This window comes from Octodon degus, unplaced genomic scaffold (assembly GCF_000260255.1).
Source record: "Octodon degus isolate 3935 unplaced genomic scaffold, OctDeg1.0 scaffold00047, whole genome shotgun sequence".
In the NCBI taxonomy this organism is placed as follows: Eukaryota; Metazoa; Chordata; class Mammalia; order Rodentia; family Octodontidae; genus Octodon; species Octodon degus.
The window spans coordinates 5,472,574-5,490,980 of record NW_004524623.1 but is presented as its reverse complement, the minus strand read 5'-3'; the positions used below and the strand labels follow the sequence as shown (position 1 = coordinate 5,490,980).

General features: G+C 38.6%; 1 protein-coding gene across 2 annotated transcripts in view; it reads right to left on the bottom strand.

The window, feature by feature from the left end:
* Nucleotides 1–17,985, bottom strand: part of Mdm2 (MDM2 proto-oncogene) — a 24,528-nt gene extending 6,543 nt beyond the window's left edge. The window contains exons 1-9 of one of the 2 annotated variants that reach the window (XM_023716303.1): nt 17,905–17,985; nt 17,084–17,155; nt 16,869–16,953; nt 12,794–12,868; nt 10,738–10,871; nt 8,360–8,409; nt 6,452–6,519; nt 6,224–6,320; nt 1,196–1,356 (exon numbers count right to left, since the gene is read on the bottom strand). In XM_023716303.1, the coding sequence (XP_023572071.1) occupies nt 1,196–1,356; nt 6,224–6,320; nt 6,452–6,519; nt 8,360–8,409; nt 10,738–10,871; nt 12,794–12,868; nt 16,869–16,949 (666 nt within the window). In that variant the 5' untranslated portion in view covers nt 16,950–16,953; nt 17,084–17,155; nt 17,905–17,985. The other variant, XM_023716302.1, reaches the window with a different exon arrangement.
* Nucleotides 17,986–18,407: the final 422 nt, after the last annotated feature.

The window sequence follows — 18,407 nt, the reverse complement described above, 5'->3', positions numbered from 1 at the left end:
CCTTCAATTTAGCAGCTGTGTACTCTCTCTTCTACAAAGCCTTTCTGAAATACATAGCAGATCGGGAGTATCCACCAATTCTGCTAACCAGGACATGATTTTGGCTGCAGTGGGGCTGTCCCTTCTTGGACTTTTTTAATGTTCATTTTTTACCAATGCCACTGGCAGCAGCCTTCTTGGCTTTGGGTTTCTTCTCTTTACTGTCTAGCTTCTCAGTTTTTTCACCCGTCATCTTGCAAGATGGGAAAGAACTAAGTTCCAAACTTCTGGTCTATAAGCAATCTATGGTCTTTTTTTTTTTTTTTTTTTGGTTTTTCTTCTTAAAAACAAATTCAGAATTTTTTTTTTTTTTTAAAGACAAGGTCTAAGTTGTCCAGGCTGTACTCAAATTTGAAAGCATCCTGCCTTGACCTCTCAAGTAGATGGGACTACACACATGCTACCAGTCCAGCTTGAGAATTTCTTCTGAAAAATATCCAGACTTATTTATTTCTAAAATTCTGAAATCTGCTCACCATATTTCTCATTTTAGGACTTACTGAATTATATAACCTAATAAAACAATTAGACCCCTAACATTTACTATCTATAGTTAAGGGCAGGCAGTAGGTTACCTTCAAAATTCTCAGGGGCCGAGGGTATAGCGTGGCACCATGCCCTGCCTGGCCAAGCACATGGTCCCGAGTTCGATTCCCGCTTCCAAGAGAAAAAAATTCTCATTCCTCTATCTGCCAACATATCTAAATTATCTACTGGTGCAGTCACTCTTAAAGACTAACATATAAAGTGACATAAATATTAATGTTTATCAGGGCATGATGGTGCATGCTTATAATCCTAGCATTTAGAAGACAAGAGGTAGGAGGATTCGGACTTCCAAACCAGTCTGGGCTATATAACAAGACCCTGTCTGAAAAGAAACAAAAAACAATGAATATTTGTACTAATGTTCCCAATCCCAATGTTATGTCACTATTTTCCTAAACCTTTCACTATTTTCCTAAACCTTCCACTCTTTTCCTAAACCTGGGACTAGAGGCAGAGAGATCTAAATAAAAGATTTTTGTGCAACTGAACTCTGTGTTCAGCAACAATCTCGTATCATAAATGTGCATTCTGACTTCAGGCTCATTCAGATTGCCCAACCTACACTGTAAAAATAAAAGCCTTATTTTATTTAAAACAAGAACATTACCAGATTTGATGGAGTCTCTGTCGAGTCACTGCTATTACTTCTTTCACAACATATCTCCCTTAGTACACACAGAGCCAAGCTTTCATCAAAAGAAAGTGAAATACTATCTGATCTGTGGCGTTTTCTTTGTCGTTCACCAGACCATTCATCTGAGCTTTCTTCTAGACATGTAAGAGAAAAAAAGGGTAATTAAGTTGCTGTACTATAATTTATTTAGAAATTCAAATGTCTTTAGTAACTTTCGGTAATAATAATTTCAATAACTGTAAACAGAAAAACACTGAATCTATAGTAATGTGTCAAAAATTAACACTTTTATTGGATCTGTCCAACTAAGAACTTACAGCAGAGCATTATGTTTTATAAAGCTTCCCAGCTGGCCATCATGGTACAACCCTGAATTCTAGCTATTTGGGAAGCTGAGGGAGAACAATTTATGTTTTGAGGCCAGCCTGCCATATCTCAAACTGAAGTTTTAAGAAAGGCTAGGGATATAGCTCAGTGGTCCCTGGGTTTGTCCCCCTCATACTGAGAAAAAGAAAAAGAATCTGTTTTCTAATCCTTAGAACTTTATCTTATAATAAATTTAAACTTTTTAGAACTTTTACTAATCAATCTTCAATTGTGTCATGAAAACCAAATTTCAGGAAGTACTTTCTTTTTTTTAATGTTTAACTTATATAGAAAATATTCAGGTTTTTGGGGTCATTCCTAGTTTGTCTATAGTGTTGCAGATGGAAGTTAGGGCCTGGCACATGATAGTCACAGTCACTGAGCTACACATCAGCCCAGAGCATAAGGTTATTGGTCTTCATTACTTCAGAGTTTAAGAGACTGGGTCTCCCTAGGTTGTCCAAGCTGGCCTCAAATCCCTGGGGCCAAGAAATCCTCTTATCCCTTGCTTACACTGCTGCCTCCTGCCCACCATGAGCTATTGCTTCTTTGCAATCTCTCTCTGCTACACCACCCTGCCTTGGAGCCAGCTAATTATGGACTAAAACCTCTACAAACCATGAGGTATGCTCAACCTTTTCTCCTAAAAAGAAAAGAAATCCTCTTGTCAAAGTCTCCAAGCAGCTGGGACTATAGTTTTACACCATTGCAGCTAGCTGGTACCTTGTATTTCCAAAAGAAGTCAAAACCAGTTCAATCCCCGGTCCTGCCCCCATGGCCCTCTGAGCCAGTGACCGAGTCTGGGCGTGGTGGCATATGCCTGTAATCCCAGTGCTGGGGAGGCTGAAAACAGGAGGATCACTATGAGTACAAGCTGCATTGTAAGACTCTGTACCAAATACATAAATGAAAAAAGAAAAACTCTCCATATTTTAAATGGTAAATTATCTCGGACTTAAAAAGTCAGAATGTAGCCAGGCATGGTCACATATCTATAATTTCAGCCATTTGAGAGGCTGGGGCAGGAAGACTACAAATTTAAGCAAGCCTGGGCAACTTGGTGACCTAGTGAGATCATGTCTCATGATAAAAAATTTTAGATTTGGCATAGTGGGCCATGCTTTTGATTCTAGCACTAAAGAAGCTGAAGCAGGATTATCATGAATTCAGTCATATAAATTCAAGAGTAGCCTGAAATACACAGTGAGAGAGTCTATCTCAAAAGACAAAAAATTTAAAGAGCTGGAAATGTAGCTCAGTGTAAAGGCCCTGGGTTCAATCTTCAATAATGCTCCCATTCCAAGAAAACCAAAGTTAAAATGTTAGTTGAATCAGGTATAAATCAGAATTATACCTTACACTAGAAATAAAAATAGATACTAAAGGCCAGCGTGCTGGCACACACCTATAATCCCAATACTGGGGAGGCTAAGGCACGAAGATCACCCTGAGTTCAAGGACACCTTGGACTCCATAACAGGTTCAAGGCCAGCCTGAACTACATAGTGAGACCCTGTCTCAAAAAAAAAAAAAAAAAAAAGAAACGAAACGAAACAAATCTCAATAGAACTGGGATGTAGGTCAGCGGTATAGCACTTGACCAGCATGCGGAAAATCCTGGGTTTGAGCCCAAGCAGACCAAAAAAAAAAAAAAAAAAAAAATTCCAAAGAGCTAAGAGCCAAACATGAAGAACAAAACCATCCAACTACCTATAAAAGATTTTGTTGCTGTTGCTGTTAATGTTGATGGCTTTTTCTGCTATGCTGAGAACGGAACCCAGGGCCTTTACACTAACGTACCATAAAAAAAAAAAAAATCTGTTTTTTGGACTTTGTTCGTGAGAGACACACAGACACAGACAGACAGACAGACAGACAGACAGACAGACAGACAGAGACAGACACACACACACACACACACAGAGCAGTTCTAGGCTGACCCTAAACTCACTCTATAGCCCAGGCTGGTCTTTTTTTTTTTCCCCCATAATTTTATTGAGAAATAAATAGCAATGAGTTTCAAATCAAATTGGTAGGACAGTTCCAATAATTAACACATAGCATACTGCCTTCCTAGTGGTTATTGGTTGTACAAGATGCGGACATGATAATCTATTTATAAACACTATTAGACCAAATCCCTCTATTCCGTGAATCAAGAGAATGTAGCCATATATCTATCCTAACCATTTTGAATACACAGATACAAAACAGTCATTCATCTATATCCCTCTTGTTTAATTCCATCATTTAAATATTATAGGTGTGTGAACTCAACAAAATATTCCAAAACAGTCCAACAGTCCATAATAGTATTGGGTCTTCCACTTGACTGGCAATGTCAGAAGTTGTTGACCTGAATCCACTGCAGCTCAACATAACAGAGCTTTATTTCTTGTACTTCGTTTTTATACTTTTCTGCTGAATGGTTAAGACCAAGATAAAGCAAGACCTATGCAACAAGAATTGTAGCTTTTGGATCTGATAAGGTCAGTCAAATCTCCTCAGGATTTATCCTGAGACCCTGTACCTCAGATTGTAAATCCTTTGTCATTGTCAGCCATGTGGATGAGTCACAGCCATTGCTCGGCCAGTGTGCTCTCTGTGAAGGCCTGAGAGAAAGTTTTCTCTCCATGAGACACTCCTTAGGCACACTCTACATCATCAGTCACTTTCCCCTTTGGCCCCATAATCTCCTTGATCAGAAAATTTGGGACACAACTGAGTTACATGTTGTTACAGTACAAGTTCTCATATGTCCTGAGTCTTAATTGACTTTGGAAGGTTAGAGCCAAAATGTTGGCTTTCCTTGCAGCCCTCCTTTTTGTCTAATTTTTGGCAGGCTGGTCTTGAACTCCAGATTCTTCAGTTTCTACCTCCAGAGGATTGGGATTACATCATGTCCAGCAAAAAAGCATTATTTTAATATTAGAGTATGGAATATAATATAATCCTGCAAAATGTTAGGAAAAAAAACTATCAAGCCTAGTCCCACGGGGCTGGAGATATCACTCGGTGGTAATACAAGCATAGCTTGCACAAAGCCCCAGGTTTAATTTCCAATACTTCCAAAGAATAGCTAAGTGACATAGCTCAATTTATACTTTATGATCTTTTTCAGCACCATGAAAGAATAGAGCAAGAGAATCAGAGAACTGCTGTGGGGAAGGCATCTAGATTTGATATTCTCTCACCACTATATGTGACATGTCTTTTTTTTTTTTTTTTTTTTTTTGAGATGGGGGACAAGTAGAAGAGATGGAGGGGGGATGGGAAGGGAAGAAAGGGAACGAAGAGGGAGAGAGGAAGGTAGACACCCTCACTGTATAGTGCAGGCTGGCCTCAAACTCACAGCAACTGTCCTGCCTCTGCCTCCTCCTCAGGTGCCACCAGGCCTAGAATGGTGTATCTTTAATTACAGAAATTATTGTAATTTATGTTTCTACATTCAAATCCTGGAATTTCTAGTATTATAATATTCCTAGTCATACACCATGACCAGGTAGGATTCATCCCAGCAATGCAAAGATGGTTCAATATTTGAAAATCTATAAATGTAATATACTGTATCAATAGGGCGAAAACTAAAAACCACATGATCATCTCCATTGATGCAGAAAAGGCTTTTGACAAAGTCCAACACTCATTCGTGCTCAAAGTCCTACGGAAAATTAGAGTAGATGGCCTCTACTTCAATCTGGTATAATATTCCTAGGACAGATCCCCAGGAGGGTAGTTACTAGGCTAACAGGAAGAACTGAGTTTGTCTATAATCCGTAAGAATTTAACCCACTATATTAAGTGATACAGCAAGATGACATACCAAGATACCTTGCCTGCATTTATTATCCAAGAAGCTAAAATTGTATTTTTAAAAATCCTATTAGTCATTTATATTTACTGTGAAAAATATTAACACTGAAAGTGACTATCTTTCAAATATACTGTACTTTGCCTAGTTTTCATTTATCTTTAAATTCTTTTGGAATTCATGCTGTCAGAAGTTACAAATATAAGTTGATTTTTTTGCCCCAAATAACTTATCCAATTTATTCTAGGTTTGTGTACTTAAGACATCGTCTAATGTCCTTTGTTCTCATGTGTAACATTCTACTCTTGGTTTCTCTACATTCTATTTCACTGATCAAACTTTGTTGAACTAACAGTTTTGGCTGTTAAGATTCTGATCAGGCAATAGCCTTCTTTTCTACTTTTCTGCTTCATGGAAACACATTCTCAACTATTTTCTTTATCTCTTCATTTCTAGGATTGCTATTTATCTGTCTTAAAACTCCCCCTTGTTTCACTTATTAAAAATAACTGAAACAACTGAGGTGATATAGTAACTAAGAATAACAGCTTAAATACAGTATACATCCTTCACCTTGTTACTGTGGTAACAGAGAACTTTGTAATGATAAACTCCAGTTATGTAAACTACACCTACAGTCAAAAAAAACCCTGCTAAAATTGCACTGTATAAATTAAATAACATATGAAAGCAAGAAACTCATTCAACTAAACCAAAAAAAAGCAGATTTCATTATGCTTAAAAGCATTAATTTCATTACAGAAAGAACATCAAACAGCCATTCACTGTGCCAAATAAATATTCATATATGTACATGTATCTACCTGTCTCACTAATTGTTCTCCTCCTAGATGAGGTAGATGGTGTAGAAACCAAATCTGAAGATGAAGGACTCCCTTCTTGTAGATCTTGCTCAGGGTCCTAAGCGTTTAAGAAATTAGTAAAATATGACAAATTAAACTTAAAACACTATGAAAGATAAAAAATCTGTTTTATATAGCCTTTCCAATTCTTAAGAAATATGAGACAAATAAATTTATTTAAAAGATTACTTCTTGGTCACTCCTATCTTCAAGGAGGCACGTGTTTTCACTCACAGATGTACCAGAGTCTGATGGTTCTGGAAGAAAACAAAACAGAATCACTGACTAGGAAAAAAAGGGATATTCAAAAAGACACCAGTCCAACACAAACACCACGAAAGTTTAACCTGTCAACAGACATTAAACATATTACTTCTTAGTTGCCTTTCACATGCTAAATACTACAAATATAAATAATTAAATTTTAGTACAGAAAATACAGAAAAGAGCATATATAAGCTAGGTGTGGTAGCACAAGCTGGCAATGCCAATACTTCTGAGGCTGAGGCAGGAGGATCACTTAGTTCAAAGTATGCCTGAGCTACACAGTTCAAGGCCAGTCTGAACTACATATCAAGACCTATCTCGGGCTGGTGAGATGGCTCAGTGGTCTAAAGCACCTACTTAGAACAAGCTTAGCAAAGCACAGGGACCACGGTTCAATCCCCCAGCACCACATGCCAGCCAGCCCCACCCCCTGGTGGGCTGAGCTGGCCACACACACACACACACACACACACACACAAATAAATAATTTTTTTTAAAAAAAAGACCCTATCTCAATAAAGAAAGTTTATACAGTACATTAAAAAAGTTTTAAAGATAATACTAACAGAGAAGACAGCAAAATAATTATTTGGTGGTACATTAAATATGCTTTCCAGAAAAAAACCCTCACTTATAGTGGTTGCTAGTTCCTCTGTTACAACTGCTGCTATTTTCAGGTTATAAATAGTGAAAGCATATTATGGGGCCAGGGAGATGGCTCAGTGGAATAAGCGCTTCCCTGGCAAGTGCAAGGACCCGAGTTCAATCCCTGGTTCTGCCAAAAAATAAAAAAATAAAAACAAAATAAAGGGGCCGGGGAGATGGCTCAGTGGAATAATTGCTTCCCTGGCAAGTGCAAGGGCTTGAGTTCAATCACCAGTTCCGCCAAAAAAAAAAAAAAAAAAAAAATACAAGCATATATTACAATTTATCACCACATATATACATACAGCATATGCATACGGACATGTATATCTTTCTGAAATGAGAAATCTGTCATCAGATTCCCAAAGGAAGATAGAATCCAAGAATGGCCAGTTAAGAACTCCCAGTAGGTACATAAAATGCCACTTATCTACAAAAACTGATAAAAAAAATTTTTGTCTGTTGCAGAGGAAGGGATTAGAGTGGGAGTGGTAAAGATATCCATCCTTTCAAATGGTCCTCTGCAGGTAACTGTATTGCTTCCTACAAAGCATTTCAATACATTTTGAACAAGTCTTCTCAGACCTCTACTGAGCAGAAACTTTTGAAATTACCCCTTTTCAAAATAAATTCTAACTCTGACACTGTAAGGCTTAAAATGACATAATAGGGTCTTTAACCTCATGTTAGAACGTTACTACATTCAGTTGGTAAATATTTCTTCCTATTAGTTTACCATAGTACTAAAATATCATAAAAGTCACTTAGAGAACCATAGGAATGAGGTTCAGCTCAGTTTGCCTAGTATACATGAGGGCCCTTGGTTTGATCCCCAGCACTATAAAATTAACTGATCAAGAAAAGCCATGCATGGAAATCTAGCTACTTAAAGAGACAGAACCAGAATTATAAGTCTGAGGCCAGCCTAACCAACTTAAATGAGACCTCCAATTCAAAAAATTAAAATAAAAAAACTGAACATGGAAAACCACAATTACAAAACACAGACAACATACTTAAACATCTTCAAATTGCTTTTTTTTTTTGGGGGGGGGTGAAGTATGGTGCTGGGGATCAAGACCCAAGGTTGTATGGACACTATGCATACTAGGCAAGCACTCTACAACTGAGATATATTCAAAGCCCCAAAGTTTTCATGGTGTAGTGTGTTCAACATTAACTTACCCTGCTGATTGAGTACTATCAAGTTTCTGTAGATCATGGTATATATTTTCCTTATTGGAAGAAAAAAAAAATCAAAAGATGTACATTTTTAGATAAAACTTCATTAAACTGAATTGAACCATATTTTTACCTGTATATTTAGTAGATAAACCACTATACATACTCAAAACTATATTTTAAATCAGTATTACATCCCCGGCAAACTTCTAGGCCCTACAAAGCACTAAAATAATTAGCAATACAAAGATTCTGGACAGCTACTATCCATAATCCCAACAGTTTATCTCAAAGAGCAACAGCTCCATTTTTTTGATAAATGCTTTCTGTTTAGATTTCAGCAAAAGAGCCAAAGGAATAGGGATGTACAAACAGGAGGTTAGCCTATTTATTTGACTACAAATATTCTTAACTTTTGAACTTATTTGACTACAAATTATTGAAACAAAAACTTCCCAGCACTATGCTTAAAAACAAACTACTTGAGATAGAAATTAAATCAATCTTAGACCAATAATTTAACAGATTTTCTTTTGTGACTGTAAAAATGATTAAAGGATAAAGCAGTACTCATCACCAATACAGAATGAGAACTTAACCACGTACCAGTTACTGTAAAAGAATGAAAAAAGTTCTGCTCCTGTAAAACTTACATGCTAATCAGAATTAATATATTCCAGTATTTATTGAAGTCTCTCTTTCCTTTAATTTTAAACTAATGTTCAGACTATATTTATCAAGACAGCAATTTTCATCCTCATGGTTAATTACCAACCCCAACTGGTTTTTCACTCTTGAGGACAATTAAGAAAAATTTTTCTTTGGCAGTGCTAGAGATAGAACCCAGGCCTTGAGTTAGTAGGCAGATGCTATACCAAGGCGCTACAACCCCAGCCCAAAAGCAACTTAAACCCACAAAAATCAATTTTCCTATTCAAACCCTTTTTTTATCTCATTTTCCCAGTTTTCAAAATCAAGAATAATCTTAAGATTATGCTTTGAATATCAAAGTAATACCTACAAACAGTATTAGAAAGTTGAATATTCAAATAATAAAATCAATTGTTTTGTATTAAATCTTTTATTTCTAAGCCAAGCATAAAACATGATACAGAAACAGTAAAGATGTTTCTGTTAAAATGAAGACTTAGGATGTAACCTACTGATAATAGCATCTGTTGAGCATGCACCACAAAAATTAAGATTTTTTTTTTTTTTTGAAGACAAACTACAACTTGGTCGTACTTTTTTTGCGTCCTACTTTTCTTGAATGCTGTCTTTCCTAACATACATTATGCTTAGAAAGAAATATCCCATTGAGTAACACTTCTTTTAGCTCTAACATTTTTTTCTTGTGATGTTGGAAATAGAACCAAGGCCTCATACACACTGGGCAAGTGCTCTACTAATGAGTTATAGCCCCAGTCCCTATATTATTGACCACTAACAGGTACAAAAGCAGGCCATAATTTGTATGTCTCACTTCCAAGAGGCCTGACCCACCAGTGGTATATGGAAGACTATCAGCTGGTTTTTATTATTTTATTAGTAAACAACACTAATAAAAGGAACTAGTCCTAGTACAAGTCAACCAATGCAACAGTCATGTACTACGGGTTGTTGAAACTGGCAGGAACATGGTAAATACTAGAACCTTGTAACCTGTTTCAGACAGAAAGCATCTATCCCTCTAAGAGTCAACACAGACTATGCTTAATACAAATTCCAAAAGTAAGGTAAGAATGACTTAAAGTTTTTACTTGCCAGTAGAATTATTCTAGAAATGCTGAATTAAAAGCTAATTGTCATTAATACATGGCCAAAAGAAGGGATATCCAAATTAAGTCTCAAATTTAAGCCTTTATTACATGGTGATAATATAAAAACCTTTGGAAATGAGGGGAATAACATAAAGTAACTAGCTAATATAGTAATACTATCCATGTGCTGAACACTAGCTTCTTACACAATGTTTCTTCATGAGGTATTTATAACCATTTACGGGGTACTTACATTATTCCCATTTTATAAATGCAGAAACTATGGCTTAGAGGTTACATCAACTTAACTATTCACAATCTTAATAAATGATAGGACTCGTTCTCAAACACAGGTATACGATTTCAGAGCTCAGATTCTCAAACAATATGCTGAGCTCAGAAACCAAACTTCAGGGCTGGGCATGTAGCTCAGCAATAAAGCACCTGACCAGCATGGAGGCCCTCACTGGATACCTAACATCCCCCACACACAAAAGAACTAAACATTAGCATCTTTTATATATAGTATATCAATTCACCTTTGAAAAAAGGGTATGTGGGTAGAAGTAAGTTACAATGTTTGCCCAGCCAGTTTTTGATGATGGACTAAACAGAATTTACCTGTGCTCTTTCACAGAGAAGCTTGGTACTCCAAACAAATCTCCTAGAAGATCATTCGAACAATACACAATATGTTGCTGTTTCTCATCATACAATCTTTTAGCCATAATATACTGGCCAAGATAAAATATGACCTGAAATAAAAATATGATTTTTGAGCATTTTAAAAAAAAAATTCTGTTAGTTTCAATAATGACCCACTAAGGCCAGTGAGATAGCTCAGCAGACTTAAAGTGCCTGCTTAGCCAAGCGCAGTGACTGGGGTTCGATCCCTAGCACCACATGCCAAGCTGGCCCCGTCACCAGGTGTACTGAGCTGTTGACTGAGTCTGGGCATGGTGACACGCACCTGTAATCCCAGCATTGGGAAGGCTGAAAACAGGAGGATCACTGCGAGTTTGAGCTGCATAGTGAGACACTGCAATAATGACCCATTTACCTAATAGGCTTAAACCAGCAACCTCAACCAGGTAGACTTAACAACTATTTTGTATTTTTGTAAAAGGAGCTACTTTTCAATCTTTTCCTTCAGAAAGGGAGAACTTAAGGGACTTGAACATGGGTGTGGGGCAAGTCCTGGAACCAGTATTAATACGTTACTACTACACAGCGTAACCATTCAAGTCTTTGCTGGTCAGTTTTTTAATTGCTACATACTGCTAAATCTCAACTTTATTTCCTTAACAGATTATGTTATAAAGTCAATTCCAGGTTAACTGCCCTAAAAATATCAATTACCTTAGTAATTTCCTACAAGTACTGTCTAGGAACTTAACCGGCTAAGCAAGAGTCAATCTTAAGAAAACAATCTTTTAGGATTATGGATTGGAGCTGGATGGATGATAGGCAGTGAAAACGGAAGGAAAAAAATCTATATTCCTAACATCGCTTCACGAACTTTATGAACATGTAAATGAAAAGGATCTGCACTCTCTTCCTACCTCATCACCCTACTGAAGTTTGGTATTTTTAAGTAATCTAATTCCCATAAACTAGGAAAGATGGACAATAGACATATCACTGAAATTTTGCCTACAATGGCCTCGTCTCACTAAAATCATTCTATGAACTGCAAAGTGGATAACTTGAATATTTGAATGTCATACCCATTAAACAGAGCATGCTCAAGAATCAGCTCACCTCTATCCCAGAATGTCAGTACAGTAAATTGTACTCATGTACCTCTCTAGTGCAGAAGTTCTTAACCTGGGAGCCAGGGATGCCCAAGAAGTCCTCAGATAGAATTTTTCAAATTCAAATTAATGGACCCCCTCAATTTTATCTTTATTCTCTCAATTCAAATTAAAAATTAGTTTCTCCTTAAATTATAAATGTAGAGTCCAGGGAGATGGCTCAGTAGAATAAGTGCTTGCCTGGCAAGCGCAAGGGCCTGAGTTCAATTCCCGGTTCCGCCAAAAATAAATAAATAAACGTAGGCAAAAAATCACAACACTATTAGTACTTTTGATTTTGTCACTAATAAAAATCTTAAGTTTTCATATCATGCTTGCTCATGGCAAGCACATCAAAATACTTCGATGTCTCACAACACAGAAACATATCTGCCATTAAATTTCAATATTTAACATTAACTTTAAAAGTATATTACAAAATTCCTCATATTTACATAGCTATATTTTGAGTTTTATAATCATATTTACTTTAATTTATGGATTTAAAGAATGATTCTGGGGCCAGGGAGATAGCTCAGTGGAATACGAGCTTCCCTGGCAAGCGCAAGGGCCTGAGTTCAATCCCCGGTTCCGCAAAAAAAAGAATGATTCTGAGCAGTTAACAATCTGAAGACTTTGTCAAATGTGTTCACAGCACAAAAAGACCAAAAATTCCTCCTAAGCTTACCTCTGTCTTTGAATTTCTAAGAAATAAAATTCATGCAAACATTAGAATTTTTAGCAACAAATATAGACCGAAAGACCACAAAAGTACTGCTGCTTATTGCAAAATCCTTCTAAATGCCTAATTTCTCCCATGATTTTAAAAACTATGATAATACACAACTAGTAAGACATTTTTTGGGGGGGGGGGCTCAACTTACCTCCTTCATAGTATAAGTGTCTTTTTGGGCACCAACAGACTTTAATAACTTTAAAAGCAATGGCTTTGGTCTAACCTATAAAGGAAAAAAAAAAACTGCTATTGTACTTGCAGAATCACTATAAACTGTAAGGCCTGAAACAAATACACAGAGAAGGAAATTCAATAAAGGTGGCAAACACTGTTTAGTACTTTCACCAAGTTAGATCCCTAAAAATTAGTTACAAGGTTTTACTAAAGGGAACAGACTATGCAAACTGAATCGACGTAGATATCCTGGGGTGTGGGAAAAAAATTCTAGGGAAGATCTAATTATTGTGCAAATACGGAATTATCAAGTTGCATTAGTTGTAATCAAAAACAGTACCAATGCAAGATGGTGAATATTGTTTTTGCTATCGTTATTTCTATCATTTCCTTGCTGCCTTATAATAAGTGGCTGAGATCTAAGAAGCTTACCCTACTGTACAGGTCAAATAAGTCCATTGGTTTTGTTTATTTGTAGATGAACTGGGGATTGAACTCAGGCCCTTGTACTTGCCAGGGAAGTGCTTATTCTACTGAGCCATCTCCCTGGCCCCCAAATAAGCCTATTGTAAGTGAACTTATAGAATCAAAGGAAAAATAAGGTAAGCCCTATTACCACCCTCCTGAGAACTAGCTCCTGGCACTGAAAAATTTAACCCAAAGCTGACAAGTACAATTAAGAACAGATCTAACACCACAACTCATGTTCCTTAACTACAATTTAGCATTTTCTTTCTATCTGGCCTACATTTCAAATAGCTACTTAACATTTATTGTCTACTATGCACCACTGATAGGATCTGAAAAGAAAAAAAAAAAAAAAGACTTGTATTCAAAGAGCCTGTCAACCATATCAGAGGTCAGTTTTTTTTCCTATGCTGTTCATGTGAAGATAAATCTGTCCAACTTAAAAGAGTTTACATAACATGGTCATGGCGCCATTCCAATAAAATTTTATTTTGAAAAACAGGCAACAAGCCAAATTTGGTCCAAAAGCTATTACTGTGCCTGATGCTAGTCTGGAAGGATTTTTTTGTGTGTGTGTGGTACCAGAGATTGAACTCACGACCTTGCACTTGCCAGGCAAGCACTTATTCCACTGAGCTATCTCCCCAGCGCAACTCTAGTAGAAGTTTTGCCAAGTAATATTAAGAAAATAACCTGCAAGGTGGATGATGTAACATGCTTATGCTCTGTCTCCCTTCCTGTTGCTGCTCAACATCTGAAAAATGTACTCTAGTTTGCCACCACCACAGAAACCACTGTATCTGCAATGCTTTAATCCTGACAGCATCCTCATTTGGGATCTAATGTTCATAAGCAGATTTAAGAAAATTGTCTATTTCTAGCTAAACAGCTTAACTGAAAAAATCCACTGAAAGGACTAAATCATTATTTGTTCTAAAATACTTATTAAAACACATTTACATACGAACTTTACTTTCTGGTTAAAGCATGAACAGCCTTGGAAAAGATGTGAAAATTACTGTTTTCCCCTATTTTTCTTCATCAATCTTTATATAAATTGTACAGAAGCCATATTAATCTCTGTATCATTTCAATTTTAGTGTAAGCACCCCCCAAATTTTTACATATACTATATAAATTTATTTTGTGGCCAGCTCAGTCCACCCTGGGGCGGGGCTGGCGTGGCATGTATTGCTGGGGATCAAACCTCAGTCCCACACATTTGCCTAAATTTGCCTAAGCAGGCGTTTTAGACAGCTGGGCTATCTTGCCATCCCTATACTATATAAAATTATATAAATTCAATTTGCAATGTAAACTTAAATTTTTTTTTCAATTCTTACAAAACATGAACAAGAAGACTATAGGGCCGGCCAAATAGCTCAGCAGATTAAGGTGCCTGCAGGCACACAGGGGCCAGGGCTTCCATCCCCAGGCCTTCTGTGCCAGCCCTGCCTCCGGGAAGCGCTGAGACAGCAACTGTGACTGGGAGTAGTGGTACACGCCTGTAATCCCAGCTCTTGGGAGGCTGTAAACAGGAGAATCACTATGAGTACGATCTAGTAGTGAGAACCTGAACACCCTGTAGACCCTTCCTCTAAAATAAGAAAAAATTTAAAAAAAGAAAACTATAAAATCCTCTTTCCAGTGCTGAGGAACAAACCCAGGGTCTCATACATGCTTGGCAAGCACTCTACCACTGAGCTACATTACTCCAGCACCAATCATGCAACTATATAATTCAGAAGAAAAAAATTCCATGTAATAAAGAGTTAAGACACAAAATACTATTAAATACGAGAAATACTAGAAAATAAACATATTTAGATACAAATGCTAGAAAATACAATACTAGAAAGTACATTCAGATACAAAACACCAGATAATACAAGTACTCTAAAATACTAGAAAATATAAGCTATAACTGCATAATCTTAGGATGAGAAAGTTAGTCTAAAGAATGGTATGAAAATTCAAAAGCCAACAAATCTACCTTCATAAAAATGTTCACAATGAAAAACAATTTAAATGGAGTATTAAAAACAACAAATACTCAATACACTTGAAGTTCAGATAAATCAAGTTACAAAGAAAAATAACAAAGAATGGACAAAAGCGGGCAAATCCCAGAACAAGAGATTTCAAAAATGAAGATGGCCAGCCTCACCAGACCTGGGACATATAATTTAAACACAACGATACCTTTTACCCCAAAAAGGCAGTAATATTGAAGACTGGTTCATATCAACTTATTATATATTTTATAAAGTACTAGAAGAGAGGAGTTCAAACGTTTCCAACAAAGGGCTTTAAGTATTTAAGGACAGAGAAATGATAATTACCTTGATTTTATCATTATATATATAAATGCATCAAAGTATCACACTCTATCCCACAAACACATATGTAATCTTTAAAGACTGATAATATTCAGTGCTGGCAGGAGTGAAAACCATCACTTTTTTTTTTTTTGAGTCAAGAGTCTTACTTTGTAATATAAGCTGGTCTCAAACTCAGAGATCTCCTGCCTCAGCCTCCTACTGGAATTACATGTGTGCACCATCACGCCTACCTTGTCAGGAATCTGTGATGGGTAATGGTGGCAATCAAATGTGTAATTCTACATCTTTTTTACAGAAATGAATAAACACTATGTTAGGAATTATGCACATAGCAGTGCTATTTTCGCAATCAAAAACGGGTCAGTCTAGGAGTAGGGGCTAGGTCTCTTTCTAACCCGATAGTCAGAAGACTAAGGCAGAAGAATTACAAACCCCAGACTATCCTTGTAGCTCAGTGGTTAGGCATCTGCTAGCATGTGGCTGGATTCCCCAGCATCATAAATATCAGTGAAAGTATGATAAACTAAAAATGGTATATATACCGTCATTAAAAAGAATCCTACAGATTTTTATTTATTGGAAAGTTGTGGAGCACCTCTAGTTTAATCCTGTTTCGGTAAAACAGCACATTTAAAGTCACATATTAATACACTATGTATCTCACACACAAAAAAATACCTTAAAAGGAGGTATGAAGACGACACTGGAATTTCCAGGTTTCACTTTGCATATTTCTTTCTGTAATGCCAAAAATCTTTACAACCAACATGAACTAGTTTTGTGACTCTTTGAAACTAATTGGGAGAGGCCAGGAAGATGGCTCAGCAGAATAAGCCCTTGACTGGCAAACACAAGGGCCTGAGTTCAATTGCCAGTTCCGAAAAAAAAAAAAGAAAAACTGTTTAAAGTTAAAGAATGAAAGGTCAAACTAGAAAAACTGGGCCACACGATAAACATCAGCATATCATCATCAAGTTTGTCAATGTAATGGAACTCTTAAAACACATGTGGTGATGGTCTAAGAAAATCCTAACTCTTAACAGTTTGATTTTACTCCATGCCATTAAACCTGAGAAAGTAAAATTTAAGTTAAAACACATCCACTTTCACTTAAAAGCCTTACTATAATCTGGTTTATGGAAAGATCACCTCATGAAACGTATTAGTTTCTAAAATTATGAGACCCAAAAAATAAAATAAAAATTTAAATAAATAAAATTACAAGACAAAAATACCAACCAGGGTCTCTTGTTCCGAAGCAGGAATCTGTGAGGTGCTTACAGCACCATCAGTAGACACAGACATGCTGGTATTGCACATTGGCCTACAAGTAAGAAAAAAGCACGATAAAAACTTGAAATAGTAAAATATCTGTAGAAAAAACAAAATTACATATAGAGATCAAGGCTTTCAACAATACCTTTATAAACTAAAATTATCTAACAGGTCCTTACCTGGATCAACACAGAAAATTTGCTGTACGCCGGCGACCAAAGCGGTCCGTCCCCAACGGCCAGTGGACACAGCTGGGAAAAGACAGGGTTTAAATAGCGTCAGCTGGAGACAAGTCAGGACTTAGCTCCTCCAACTGCGGATCTGGAACGTGTCTAAACTTGACCAGCCCAAGAGGAAAAGCTGAGTCAAACGGCCAGGAAACCAGCCCAGTCTAGCCCAGCGTGGAGCCGCGCTCGCTCGGATGGGCGGCGGGCCGAGCACCTGTCACCACGCCGACCCCTGCGGGGCGCGGCGGGAAGCCCCGGCGCCAGCAGCCCGGAACGCCGACCCCCTGCAGGACCCCAGTCCCCTGCGCACCCCGCCGCCGCCCCACCCCCACCGCAGGAAAGCCCGGTCCACGCCCCGCCCCCGTCCCCCGCCCCTCGCCCCTCGCGGGCGGCGACGGCGGGGCTCCCTTCCCACAAAGCCTCCCCGAAGCCAAGCGCCCCTCACCCGGGAGAGGACAAAGGCTGAATGCGGGGCAAGGGGGCGGCCCTGCGCCGTTCCCCGCTCGGACGCGCAACTGACCCTCGCTTCCGAGCCGTACCTGCTCCGCACCGCGCGGGCTTTTTCGCGCCTGGAGTAGGACCCGGAGTTCCCCCCAGGACGCCCCAGTTCCCGTCACCCGGTGCACGGAAGCCCGACGCCCTGGGCCTCGGCGACTATTCTCGCAGGCCCCGACCACGAGGGCGCTCGGATGCACTCCGGGCGGCGAGGAACGCGGCTCCCGGTCGCAGGAGGGGGTGGGGGTTAGGGCTACCCCTCGGACTAGACTTCTTACCCCATCTTCCAGTCAGGGCGGCACAGGCCTCTACACAACGCAACCCCAAGGTGCGCGCCCCCTATCGCTCGCGGCGAGCGCGCCGGAAGCAGCAGCACATCCGGGCGTCTGCGCGCGCGCCCCGCACCTCGGCCAATCAGGAGCCGACCCCGCAGAGAGGGGTGGGGCGCCGAGCCCTGCGCGAAGATGGGAGGGGCCTCGCCGAGCGTCGCACCGCCCCTCGCTGGGCGCTGGGAGACCCCTACAGCTGTGGAGTTTTGTTTGTGTTTTCGTGCTTCCGTCTGCAGACGGTGGTGGAAGCTGTTAAGCAGATGTGTATCCAAGCGTCGCTGCTACCACACGAAACCAAGATTAACAGCTGTACGATAGTTTAAGCCCACGATGGAGTTGCATACAAATAACATCACAAGACTTTTAAACAAGCATTAAAAATAGCATACTCCGTTGTATACAACTATTGTGGCTGAGGGGGGAGGGCGGTAAACTACTACAGAATCCTGAGC